Source organism: Anas platyrhynchos, chromosome 2 (genome assembly GCF_047663525.1).
Source record: "Anas platyrhynchos isolate ZD024472 breed Pekin duck chromosome 2, IASCAAS_PekinDuck_T2T, whole genome shotgun sequence".
Classification (NCBI taxonomy): domain Eukaryota; kingdom Metazoa; phylum Chordata; class Aves; order Anseriformes; family Anatidae; genus Anas; species Anas platyrhynchos.
Window position 1 is genome coordinate 95,261,801 of NC_092588.1, and position 13,962 is coordinate 95,275,762.

The following is a 13,962-nucleotide window of genomic DNA, read 5'->3' on the forward strand; positions in this document are numbered from 1 at the left end:
ATTAATCTTAACTCTCTTATACCCTTTTTACCATTTTCTCGTCCTGTATCCTTCATTTTTCCAGACAATTCTTGTTTAGTTTTCAAACTCTATTTCATTTCTTTCTTGCCCTGTAATGTAATTTTAATGCCAGATGTTTTGCACGTTACAAAGCTGTAAGAAATGTGACTTGTAGTAATTGCAGCACAGCAGATGAGAATGGTCAGCTTGTGCTCTGGCAGTGATGGTGGTGAGTCATCCTATAACTTCAGACAGCCAATTGCTCCCCCCATTTACATGCCTGTTGAGCAGGAGAGGTTGTGCTTACCTCAAAGGGCTGTTTCGGAGGATTAGGGCATTAAAGCATTGAAGTGTGCCACAAGCCTTTTTAAGCATTACTTAATGTGTTAAGGGATATGCACAGCCCTGGGATGTTTTTTTGAGACTCAGAAGTGCTGAAAAACAACAGTTCTTTTTCTGAACACCATGCTGAGTGCAAGCTATGCAGCATCATCTGTCACATCAGGGAAGGGGTGCACACTCCTGTGTTGACTTTCAACCTCAGTACCTGCGCACCCAGTCAGGTACACTGACCTCCATCTCACTGCCACGAAAATTAACACCAGGGCCTCTCTTTCTTCTGTTCTAGATCCTGGCGCTCCTGTGAAACTGCCTTGTATGCCAGTTAAACTGTCACCTCCACTACCTCCAAAGAAAGTCATGATTTGCATGCCTTTAGGGGGGGCAGACCTCTCTCTCTCATCCTATTCCACACAGAAGAGCTCCCAGCAGCCTTTGAGTCAGCACCATCACACTGTCCTGCCATCCCAGTTAGCAGCTCACCAGCACCAGCTCCAGTACAGCAGCCACAGCCAGCACCTGCCTTCTGGGTCCAGCACATTGCCCATTCACCCTTCAGGTTGCCGGATGATAGAGGAACTGAACAAAACACTAGCCATGACCATGCAAAGGCTAGAAAGGTAATGGATCAACTTTTAAAATTACATGTTTACATGCACTGTTTCCTCCTAGCCTCAGTGTCAATATCATCATCTATGCTTACAGTACTTGAATCAGGCCTCTTCTCTGGGGATCTAACACCTTCAGGGCAATCATTGCTGGAGAAACAGACATGGAAAAAGGTTTTTCAGGTTTGTTTGGCAGGTTTGTGGCAGAAGGGTAAAAAAGACCAAATTTCCTGAACCCTGTTGTTCTGTTTATGGAACTAGGTAATACTGCAAGTGGAAAAGAGGTTAATATGACATGTCTGGTTTGCAATATATACTGCACTGCAGAGCTCCAGTTATGTGGAGGATTACTAGAAAAAAAGAAAAGGAAGTGTAAGATTCAGACATAGAGCAATAAAACCAAGTGTGCCACTCAGTCGGAGTATCTGATTAGTATTATGAATTAGCTCAAAGAAACCTGTGAGGACTTCCTACAAGTCACTTACAGGGTTTTTAGTATACTATTTATTTTATTTCAATTAATTTAAATTAAATGATACGTCCCATCCTAAAATAAGTATTTAACCCATTCCACAGCAGCTCCTTTCTTACCCATTTGCATCTGGAGGAAGGTTGTACATTTAATCAGAAGTGCTTTACCCACCTTGGGGCTGTTTTTCATTACTGTCACTTGTGAGCATCTCTGGATGCTGCTTCAAAGAGTCTGAATAAGTGAAGCATGTTGTGTAAATGCAAGCTGTCCTCATAGGTTGTGAGATCAGCAAGCTTTGGAAAGTTTATTTCAACCTGTAGACAAAAATTGAGCAAGTCCCAGAATAGAGAAGGTAGTCCAAAAATGACATTCAGCTTAGTACCAAGGGCAGTTTTTGTTCTAAAACCATCAGATCATCCTTCTGTTAGACAGGAAGCTAAAATGTTTGGTGTAGCAGACAAAAATGCCTAATGATTTGACCCAATACCTCTTTGCAATAATGTTGCCTTCATTGTATTGCACAGTTAAAAAATAGTTCTATTAGGGATGGCAGATTCTCTTTGCTGCCACTAAAAATAGTCAGGGGAACAGAGGCTGTCCCCCACTGTCAGTTTGTTTCGGTACCGGGATAGCAAGATCTCTGTGGCTATATGAAAGGAGCTAAGGTTTCTGCAGCCTGGGGGAATTCTCTGCTGGGGGAAGACTGTTAGGACTACCAGGGAAGTTTTTATTCCCATCAGTGAAAGGGCTTTAGCAGTAGGATTGAAAAGATCATTCACAATCCCCACGGTGTTTCCTGTGCCCAGTGACTACCTCTCCTATTGTCAGCAGGGCTGGTCAGATACATCTGCATCACCCCAAAGCTTGGTGCACTGAGCACAAAGGATAGCTGGTGGCTCCCAAAGGCTCATTTGAGGGCAGCAACACTCATGTCATCCCCAGTGCAGGTGATATGTTAACCTTACAGTCTGGCTCACGCTGCCAGCAAAAGGCACTTTGTTGTCCAGAGCCCAGTGAGATCTCTCAGAGTATGACTTAACTATGTCATCTGTTGCCCCACAGCAATGAATGCTCCAATTTCTAGGTGTTTACCTCTACATCTACCTCTATATCAAGTTTACCTCTACAAGCATATTTAACTGATTTAAAGGTGATGTTGTTTCAACTATGAATTTGAAGCTGAAGCTGTGCTGCTTGTTGAAAACTGAATAAGCAAAAAACAATTTCCTAATATGATACAATTACATCACGTTGCAGAATAGAGTGAGTAAAGGTTGTGACACTGATATTTCATATTTAAAATGAAAATGAATCCTAGTTCATGATATGGCAGACAGTTGATTTTTCATAGTCTTTTTTTAGTTGATTTCAATCATGAAATAAAGTATTTTTGAGTACTTCACTTATTCTCCTTGTCAAAGCAAATCAATAAAGTTTGAATAAAGTTTGAATTCACAAGAGATAACAGGTAATGACTGTTTCCTCTACTACCGCAATTATTGTTTTCATAGTATTTACAGGTAGAAGGGTTTGTGGAGCTGACATTTGCTTTTAAATTCTTAATCAGAAGATTAAGCTTGTACAAGAGTCTTGTACACTATCAAGCGTTGATTCAGCTATCAAGGCATCAGTTTGTTTAATGTAAAGAGCTGTTAAGTGGTCATACATGTATCTCACTGTGCAGGAACTGAACCTGTGACAGAATGGTGAAAAATGGTGGTATCCAAAAGACAGTTTGTGAGACCATTTCCTCTGGGACATACAATTCAGCTTCAGACAGTATATTTATGAAATAAAATGCATTAAACATCCCTGCCAGTGTCTTGTAAATCTTGTAAAATGTATTTGAGTCAGAAAATGTTTCTCTTCCATAAAACTTGTCAAGAGAATTACTTCTTGTTTAAACTTTAGTATTGCCTAAGGATAGAAACATTTAATATTTGTAGCACTGCCTTCTTTCTGTCTGTCTCTCACATCTCTGTGTAGTATAAATATATATACAGTTGTTTGAAGTTATTTCTGATTTTCGTTTTAACTGATAAGTACAGAACAGTGTCCTGTGGATCTGAAAACATGCTAATAAAAATGTACCTCTTTATTCAAAAATCAAAGAGACTGGGATGACAGATGAGAAGCGCGTTTTTTTTCCCACTAGATTTTACAGGAGACATTTTACTTTTTTCTGTTTAGATTTTGTGTGTCACATGAGTCACTTATACACTTAAATTCTGATTTTTCATTAAAATATTTTCTTACTAGAAACATTGCAAGCTATAGCAGTGTAACTTGTTTTGCCATTCTGATCACATAAAGATGATACAACAGTAAGTGCAAGTGCTTGTACTAGTCAGCTATGAATTATTCAAATCTGTGTGTTAAGATACATTTATCTTCTTAAGGCAAGTACTTGCTTAGCTGTGGCTTTGTTCTCTAATTTTGTTATAAAACATGATGATTTAAAATAGACTGTTTGAAACAACGGTGTGTTTTTTGTAGAATAATGCTAAAAAGAAATTGTGGTGTAGACCACCTGACCATGTGGGGGTTGTTTTTGCTAATGACCCAAAGGAATTTATACACAATGGAAATATCTAGTGACCTCAGTTTGTCTTTCTTAAGTGTACTGCAATACTGCATGTATTTCATAAGTGCTTTGCTTAGACCGCTGATTTAGTCAAAATGATGTGGAAAAGGCTGATTTCAATCAAGAAAAACACAAAACATCAGGAAAAATGAGGGGTCTAAAATAGAAAGTAGTATTAGCAAGAAAGCGGATGATTCAGAAAAATTACAATGGGATGAGAAACCTTCTGTTTCTAGAGAAGTAGGTCAAATAAAGATCTAGCGTGGTAATTTGTAAATCTTCTTGCTGTTACCTGCTTGGTAACCTAAATTGTTGAACCACTTTGATATCTGCTGCCCTATGTGCACACTCAAATAGATGAATCTGTAACCTACATACATTCTTCACATAACAGTGAAGCACCAAATGTTCCTGGGTGCTGAACTATTTTTTGCTCTTTACATTTACATTTCCAGAAGGGACTTAGTGAACTTGTACTTACTCTCTGTGTATATGGTGTTTTAAAAGTAGATGAGTAATCCAGTGGTTATGTTCACCATTGAAACTTTTTTTTTTAACAATGTTAACAGAATTTCACTGTATTTTAGTTTCTCTTGGGAATTTAATTCTAGGCTTTTGAATTTCCTGCCTTTCTTCTTAAAGGAGTTTTAAAAATAGGTTATGTAGAAAAAATATTTTTAAAATTAAGTTTAAATTAAAATTTTTGAAGTATATCTCTGCTTTATAAGGTAGTTTAAAGTTTTTAAGGACTGTAGTGCATTTGTGTGCTATTGGGAGAATTCAACTGATGCATTCTAAAACTACTGCTGAGATAAAAAGTTTTAGGTCAAGCTCATTGAAGTCTAGCACAAATTCACAAGCCAGTTTTTCATGAGCCTTCCATACTTTGTGTTACAAAACATAGGCTATCACTAAGAAAATAGAGTTCCTGTGTTCAAGGCATCCAATAAAGCTATGCAACTCATTATTGGTTAATCCCCAATAATAAATGTCACAGTTAACAAAATGCTTTCTTGGAAGCTGAATGTGATGATTACAACATGGTATGGTTTGCTCACGGAATCTGAAACCTTTTATTCTCTTGAAACCTTTTATTCTCTTTAATCCCTAAACTCATTGTGGCCAAGCATTATATACCCAGAAGTACATTTTTAAAAGTGTTTTTTCTGGGATGTTATCTGGCAGCCATTGGCATCTGGCAGTGCACATTAAATTTAGGATTGGAAGAAAGAGAAGTGTTTCAAGTCATCTCAGTAAAGAATCATTTAAAGAGAAAATGCAGTATTTTTTCAAGATGTGGAATGGCTCTGGTATTCTGAGTAGGCTAAAATATTTAAGGGAAGTGAGACTACTCAGCTCTTAGTAACATCACACCCAAGTTTGCCCTACGTGTAGCTTGGCCAGCACATCTGGTTTCACACCTGTATTCCAGTGCAAAGTAAAATGAGAGTTTTACACAAAGTGTCCAACAGGCATATGTTCCCCACCTTTTGTATAGCTGTTGCCTCAGCTGAGACTTAGGAGGGAGAGCAGTTTCTGCTGACTGTGGAATAATCTTCATCAGCCATCATTTTTGCCTGCCAGACTCTCATTTTAATTTTGTATTGGAAAAGCAAGATGAGCTATCAGAATCACAGAACATCCTGAGTTGGAAGGGACCCACAAAGATCACTGAGTCCAACTTCTGGCTTCATACAGTACTACCTAAAAATCAAACCATATGTCTGAGAGCATTGTCCAAAGGCTTTTTGAACTCCAACAGGCTCAGTGCTGTGACCACCTCCCTAGGGAGCCAGTTTCCAGTGTCCAATCACTGTCTCAGTGAAGAAACTTTTCCTAACATCCATCCTGAACCTCCTGTGATGCAGCTTCAGGCTATTCCCTCCTCATGTTCCCGTTTTACTACTTCTATTGATACGTTCCTTGCTTAAGGACTTTGAAATCACAACATAGGCAAAGCTAAATGGAAGCAATACTAATGGCAGGTCTGAACACAGTAAGCTACAGGAAACTTTATGTGACAAAAGAAATGTGACTTTAGATAGCATTTCAGATTGATCTACAGCACCTAGCTGGAGTGAGCAGCAGGAACAGGAGAAGGGATGTTGTCACTGCAGCCCCCACATGTAACTGTGTCATTAGCAAACAGACCTCCCAGGATTTAGCTCCCTCCCTTGTTATTCTCACTACCTCCCAAAATCTGTTTTCTCTGAGCTCCATTTCACATGCTTGGTCCCCTCTGCTTCAGATAGTCATGCACTTGTCTTCCCTTCAAGCCAATCAACAAGTTGCGACTGTGCAAATCTTAGCTTTCTTCTGCCTGCCTACAATCTTCCTCTAAAATCCATACCTTTCTTTCCTCCCACTCTCCTACTCCAGCTTTTGCATTCAGGTGAGGTATTTTCTCCTTACTGCCTCCATTCTGGTGGAGAGGTCGTACAGACACCAGATTGCTTGTTGCCCTGAGTAGCTGGTGCAATTCCCTCTAAGAGACTGTATGGTCTGTAGCTTTTTGGTTCTTAGTCCTGAGTTGCTAGTATGTCTGCCTGTATGCTGTCCTACATCTCCCTAACAAGTGTTGTCCCTTAAATCTAATGTGCATTCAGTTTTAAACCCAGTAGATGTCTTGCTGGTTATTTATTTGTTTTTCTTTCCCAACAGCTCTGGTTTACATACAGGTGATAGTGTTACAAAAACAGGACCTGGAGGCCTTCCAGACATGAGACAAGTGCCAACTGTTGTGATTGAATGCGATGACAATAAAGAAAATGTGCCTCATGAAACCAACTATGAAGATTCTTCCTGCCTCTACACAAGACAGGAGGAAGAGGAAGAGGAAGAGGAAGATGAGGATAACTCACTATTTACAAGTTAGACCCATTCTATTTTTTCTTTCTCATTTATTTATGTTTTCCTCTGAATTCTTAGTAACACAAAGGAAAAACAAGTGAATTTTCTTTCTTGACCATGGCTTTTGCATCTCTCAAGGCTTGACTACAGGGGGACGCTTGGCAATTAATCCAAAATAATGAGTAATATGAATTTAAAGTGAATTCCCTAATCCACATGAATACATGTGTGGGTAGCTCTCATGCAGAATTAAATGACCTTTTTTGTCTTATCTTAATTCTCTTTCAAATTGACTTTCAGATTCATTTTCCCAAGTTTCTGTGGTGTAGAGAAACCCTGCCTTTGACTTTAAGTCAAGATCAACTCAATAGGGTTACTTAAGGAGGATGAAATAAGCACCACAGAGAATCAGACTTTTGATGCAGAGAAAATATTAAATCATGTCAAAATCAGAATTTGGCACATACTTTATCCCAGTTTATATTGACCAAGGTTTACTAGAGTAAAGAATAGAGGAAATAGCCTTGATATTTCCATGCAGGAAAAAGTGAATAAAAAGTGGGAGAGGTTCATATTTTTCTTTTGAGTAGCTTACCTACTAGAAAGATGCCATGTGTTTAAAAAGCCTTTATTGTGCAATTTAGATTATGATGTTAGAGAGAATTGTGCAGATGAATTCAAATGAGATCAATATAAAGATGTGTTAATCAGTACAGGAATGCAGCATAGTTCTGCTTTCTACTCTGCTGCATTTTATTTTCCAAACACCCTGAGAATATAGATGGGAATAAGTTGGTTTGGATGGGAGTAAGTTTGTTTGTGTTTTGGTCCCAGAGTATTTTTTCTGTTCTGATTTCATTCTATATTTTTTAACCCATAATCATAGAATCATAGAATCATTAAGGTTGGAAAAGACCTCCATGATCATCTAGTCCAACCATCCCCCTACCACCAATATTACCCAGTACACCATGTCCCTAAGTACCATATCCAGCCTTTCCCTCTGAACTCCTGACTTGATCTAAAGGTATGGATTTGATTTGCTAAACAGTATTTTTACGTGAGTGTAATTCCTTTTCAGGAGTCGTTTCTTGTTTGCATTGTTGTTACTCAAACTAGGAATCAGATTTGTATACCTCATGCTAATTGTCTCAAGAAGCACTATGGGCAGTTTGAACCCAATTCTGTACTGGCTTACACTTTTTTGATGTGCTTGTATGAGCACAAAATGTATGTAAAATTGCTGTATTGTGTGTGATTTTATTCCAGCTTGATGTGGTCCACAGTAGTGGCAAAATGGGCTCAAGTATGAAGAGGTTAATTGATAGATGTATCACAACTACAGTCTGGAGAGTCCTGCAGCCCCTTCCTGACTTTTTTGGGAAAACCTATCCCCTCCCCTGGTGTTTGATCATAGGACTTTTTCATTAAGATAGAATACCTTACTTCATGCATGACAATGGCTTGTCATCCCATAGGTTGAGCTGAACTTTCAGGCAATTGAATTTCTTTTCTTCTGAAAACTGGGAGCAGTACAATCACACCGTTTCAAAAACGCACACAAAGAAGTTTCTAAAACAGGCGTATTCATCATCTCAAAATTTTCCCTTACCCCACAAGTGAAATTAGAGTTTTGCTCTTGAACTAAGAAGCAAAACAGAACTGCATTATTTTGCATTCTCCTGCCAAAGCCTCTCACAGGCTTGTGGTCTGCTTGTGCCTCTTGACCCTTCTCAGTCTGTTTTGGATGCAAGCCAAGGAAAGAAAGATTGAGCCATGAAAGGCCACTGGTTTTCACACTGTCTTTGCCACTGTCACTTCCTGAGAAGCAGTGTCAACTAACATACATAAAGGTCTGTGCTGCTTATGATAGATTTTTGACTCTTTTTAATGCTAACTTGGCTATCTTGGAGTTACACGGCAAGAGAGAAGTAACTCTCTCTTTCTATGCCATAGCCCTGCTGCCCTCACAGATTCTGAGGTTGTATTATTAATTCTATTGAGAATTTAGAAACACCATACTAGAGAAAGCTACAGATGCTACTAGCAATTACAAGAAAAAAAAAACAAAACAACTTTCTTCACTCTTCTCCCTCTGTAGAACAATATTTTGATTCCTTTTTCCTGTACACCTACAAAATTCATCCTGTCTGTACTATGATGGAAATAATCTGAACACCAGAAGTTAATTGATGCTCCTTTTCCTACAGTCCATACCATTGAGAACCTAGTATCCTCCCTTGCCTGGCACTTCTTTGCCTGCTGCATACTGTAATGAAATGATGACACCTCCTTTGGCAGAGCCTCTCCTCTCTCCCACAGGCTCTCTGGCAAGGAAAGTCTGCAGGAAGGACTCTTTAGCAATCAAACTCAGCAACAGGCCTTCCAAGCGAGAGCTGGAGGAAAAGAACATCCTCCCCATGCAGACTGATGAGGAGAGACTCGAACTTAGGCAGCAGATTGGGACAAAGTTAACAAGGTAGGAGACAAATGTTTTTCTAGCTGTTGCTTTTCAAAATATGTGGTGGGACAGCTTTTATCCTTACTCTGCAAACATATGAGATCTGTTTGGTCACAACATTCAAGAGGAAAAGCCAAGGAGAAAAAAGGCTCTAGGCATCATATCTACTTTCCTGTAACTTCCCATACAGGGTCCTATCCTGGCATATTTTACAGGATCTTTGGTTAAGTACCAGCACAAACTCTGTGGGTTTAGATGTTTTCAGTGCACTGTTGGGATAAGTTCAGCTTTGATAATACTTAGGACTGTAGCTTTAGGTGCCATTTGATAGGCTATTGGTTTGAACAGAGGACAGAGGCATAGCTTTCTCTCTTGACTGAGTCTCTGCTGAGTAGCTGAGTCTTTTTCTGATCCAGAATGTCCTTCAGTACATGTTTTTGTTGGGTCAGACTTGAACAGATTTACTTTCATAGTCTCTTTCATCTTCATAACAGCATTTATTCACCAGCTGTTCTGTTTTTCTGTATTGCATGGCGCATAGAGGGCTGGCCATTAAGGGAAGATTTCTATCCAGAAATAGTAAAGCGAGGTCAGGTAGGAATGTCTAAGAACCTTCTGTGCTCCAGCCATAATTTCTGCTGTCAGTTTAATGCTGTTATATTACCAGCTCAGTGGTGTGAAGAGCTAGTGATTGCTATTAGTTGCTCTCTGGTGTGACTCTGGGAAAATCACAAAGAGACCAGTCAGTTTTTTTGTTGGCTTTTTTTGGGGGAGAGACTCCTTTTATTGCAGGGAAATGAGTACACTGCTGCCATGTTGTAGAGGCAGGAAGAATAAAAGCTTCCGGTACCTCAGTCATGATTTTACCTACTTTTTTATGACCTGTCCCATCTATCTTCTCTTCAGAATAAAGTATCCACATTTTTCCAGCCCATCTTTGAAAGATTTCATTTGTGCTGAGTCATGCTTAGCCTTCTCCAAAACCTGTCTAATTCTTCAGTGCTCTTTTGAAGGGCCTCAGCAGTGATGACCAAAGTATACAAGTGGTGCTGCACTATTGCAGGGTGCCACAACTGTTCAATTCAGTCTTTGTTCAGCCTAATAACTCATTAATCTACAGCTGCACATATTGCTGTAGAGCACCAAGAGCAGTGCGTGATAGCAAGGTCTCAGTCCTTGCCTTATATGATTAATTTTGAACCCTTTGAGATATGTGAGTTGAAATTTTTGTCTGTTAGTGTATCTTGATCTGCACTGCTTGACCTTGCAATGACATTAAACAACATTTCCACTGTGCTGCCTATTTGCCTAAATTAGTAGGGTTTTTCAGAAATTTTACATCTCTGATTAAGGTAAATAGTGCCATTTGTGAACCTCAGCTCTGCACAGCTCACTGTACCCCACATGATTTTTATTGAGTATTTTATCTCTCACCATTCCAAAACATGCTTTTTCCCCAGTAAAGAATGTTTCTTAAGCATGTGTCTTTTTAACAAGGGAAGCTAATTTTGGCAATACTCAGAATCCCTCTGATGTAAGCCCCATATTGTCACAATATCATTGTTTCCTCAAATGTATTTGTTCCTATTTTCTCTGCTCATTCACAGTATGAGGTACAATGCTTGATCTTTTCTTGTCCTATAGGTAGGACTTAGGGGTAATCACAAATGTTTCAAATAATTAAAACTGTGTACATTCAAACTTAAAAAATGGCTTAGCCACTGTTGCTTCATTCCCATATGTTACAAGTGTAATGTCACTGAAATTGGTAGAATTTCACAAGCCTTACCTAGAATAATACAGTTTCCAGTCTGACCTTTTAATTACAAGTATTTACTATTTAGTATTTCACCATGTTGAATAATCAATAAATATGAGAAGAAAACCATTTTCATCAGCTCTAGTATGCAAAAAGCCACAGGTATTTCAGCACAAAAAGGAGGGTGCATGTCTTACCAGTGCTTTGTATCTAGATGTGATGTATCCATGTATACAGGCTGACAAATATATAGAGGGAATATTTCAATTTGGACAATATTTCTGTACTGTCCAGACTTCGTTACTGAGTCTTTTGCCACTGTCACACAATGATGCAAATGACAAGCAAAATTAAAGTAGTGAAGCATTTATAGTCTTTAGAGAAGATGTGAGATGCGGACTATAATTGCAGTCGGCAGTTTTGGATTTCAGAGAGATTTGTACTGTTCTACCAATGGCCTTCTATGGATTAAAATAGTCAGCCAATGAAATCACATAATCTACTTATAGGAGTAAAAAAAAAAAAAAAAAAAAAAAAAAAAAAAAAAAAAAAGGCAGAATAAAAACTTCAGCAAATAGTTATTGTTGTCTGCAATTGATCCAATAATTTTCAGCAAGTGGCTGATTGGGATACTTCGGTATTTATGCATAATCCTCACAATATTTCATTTGGAAGAGCTCATTAGCTGCAACATTTGGCAGATCAGAATTTAGTACTATAAAGAGAATGTCATTTTTAAAGAAACTTACAGTCAGGCATATTGAGAGATTGACCATTTACATACTATGTGGGACCAAAATCACAGAATCACAGAATTTCTAGGTTGGAAGAGACCTCAAGATCATCGAGTCCAACCTCTGACCTAATGCTAACAGTCCCCACTAAACCATATCCCTAAGCTCTACATCTAAACGTCTTTTAAAGACTTCCAGGGATGGTGACTCCACCACTTCCCTGGGCAGCCTGTTCCAATGCCTCACAACACTCTCAGTAAAGAAGTTCTTCCTAAAATCCAACCTAAAACTCCCCTGGCACAACTTAAGCCCATTCCCCCTCGTCCTGTCACCAGGCACATGGGAGAACAGGCCAACCCCCACCTCACTACAGCCTCCTTTAAGGTATCTGTAAAAAGCAATAAGGTCACCCCTGAGCCTCCTTTTCTCCAGGCTGAACAAGCCCAGCTCCCTCAGCCGCTCCTTGTAGGACTTGTTCTCCAGGCCCCTCACCAGCTTCGTCGCCCTTCTCTGGACCCGCTCAAGCACCTCGATGTCCTTCTTGTAGCGAGGGGCCCAAAACTGAACACAGTACTCGAGGTGCGGCCTCACCAGCACCGAGTACAGGGGGACAATCACCACCCTAGCCCTGCTGGCCACACTGTTTCTTATGCAAGCCAGGATGCTGTTGGCCTTCTTGGCCACCTGAGCACACTGCTGGCTCATATTCAGCTGACTGTCCACCATCACTCCCAGGTCCTTCTCTGCCAGGCAGCTCTCCAACCACTCATCTCCCAGCCTGTAGCTCTGCTTGGGGTTATTGCGCCCCAGGTGCAGGACCCGGCACTTGGCCTTGTTGAACTTCATGCAGTTGACCTCAGCCCATCGGTGCAGCCTATCCAGATCCTCCTGCAGAGCTTTCCTACCCTTGAGCAGATCGACACATGCGCATAGATTGGTGTCATCTGCAAGCTTACTGAGGGTGCACTCAATGCCCTCATCCAGATCATTGATGAAGATATTAAAGAGGACCAGCCCCAGCACTGAGCCCTGGGGGACGCCACTAGTAACTGGCCTCCAACTGGACTTGACTCCATTTACCACAACTCTTTGGGCCTGGCTATCCAGCCAGTTTCTAACCCAACGAAGCGTGCGCCAGTCCAAGCCATGAGCAGCCAGTTTCTTGAGGAGAATGCTGTGGGAGACGGTGTCAAAAGCCTTGCTGAAGTCAAGGTAGACCACATCCACAGCCTTTCTCTCATCCACCCAGCGTGTCACTTTGTCATAGAAGGAGATCAGGTTTGTCAAGCAGGATCTGCCTTTCATAAACCCATGCTGACTGGGCCTGATCGCCTGCTTGCCCTGTAAGTGCTACATGATGACTCTCAAGAGGATCTGCTCCATGAGCTTCCCTGGCACTGAGGTCAAACTGACAGGCCTGTAGTTTCCCGGGTCTGCCCTCCAGCCCTTCTTGTAGATGGGCGTCACATTTGCTAACCGCCAGTCAACTGGGACCTCCCCCGATAGCCAGGACTGCTGATAAATGATGGTAAGTGGCTTGGCCAGCTCCTCTGCCAGTTTTCTCAGTACCCTTGGGTGGATCCCATCCAGCCCTATCGACTTGTGCACATCCAAGTGCCGTAGCAGGTCACCAACCAGTTCTTCGTGGATAGTGAGGGCCACATCCTCCTCCCCATCCCCTTCCACCAGCTCAGGGTACTGGGTATCCAGAGAACAACCAGTATTGCCGCTAAAGACTGAGACAAAGAAGGCATTGAGCACCTCCGCCTTTTCCTCATCTGTACATCATCCCAGGTGTATTTCCTCCAGCGCTATTAGCATTATAGCAGGAATCAATTTAGCTCAAAACTGTTTGTTCATGTCCTATTTAAAAGTAGTGTGGAACTTCTGAATCTCCAGGTTATCACAGACAATTGTTATGACTTTATAATTGCATTTGCCAACTGGTAGAAAGACTCCAGAGCTGACTTAACCACATAGCTGTTTCTCATGCTGGGAGGATAGTGTTCTGACTTACACCAGAGCAGTGGTAGGGATGAGGCTGCAGAGACTGTATCTTATGGCAGAATCTGGCCCACTACACACCTGAGTGTTAGCTCATCCATGAGACAGATCGGAACCTTTGTGGCCTACCAGAGTAACATTTCACACAAAT

At 40.6% G+C, this 13,962-nt stretch overlaps 1 protein-coding gene across 7 annotated transcripts in view; it reads left to right on the top strand.

Moving 5' to 3' along the window:
* The window catches only part of PHACTR1 (phosphatase and actin regulator 1), a 326,124-nt gene that overhangs the window by 260,821 nt on the left and 51,341 nt on the right, over positions 1 to 13,962 (top strand). For all 7 annotated transcript variants that reach the window (XM_038174412.2, XM_038174411.2, XM_038174416.2 and 4 more), the window contains 3 exons: positions 629 to 959; positions 6,665 to 6,873; positions 9,176 to 9,332. In XM_038174412.2, coding sequence (XP_038030340.1) covers positions 629 to 959; positions 6,665 to 6,873; positions 9,176 to 9,332 — 697 coding nt within the window. The remainder of the gene's footprint in view (positions 1 to 628; positions 960 to 6,664; positions 6,874 to 9,175; positions 9,333 to 13,962) is intronic.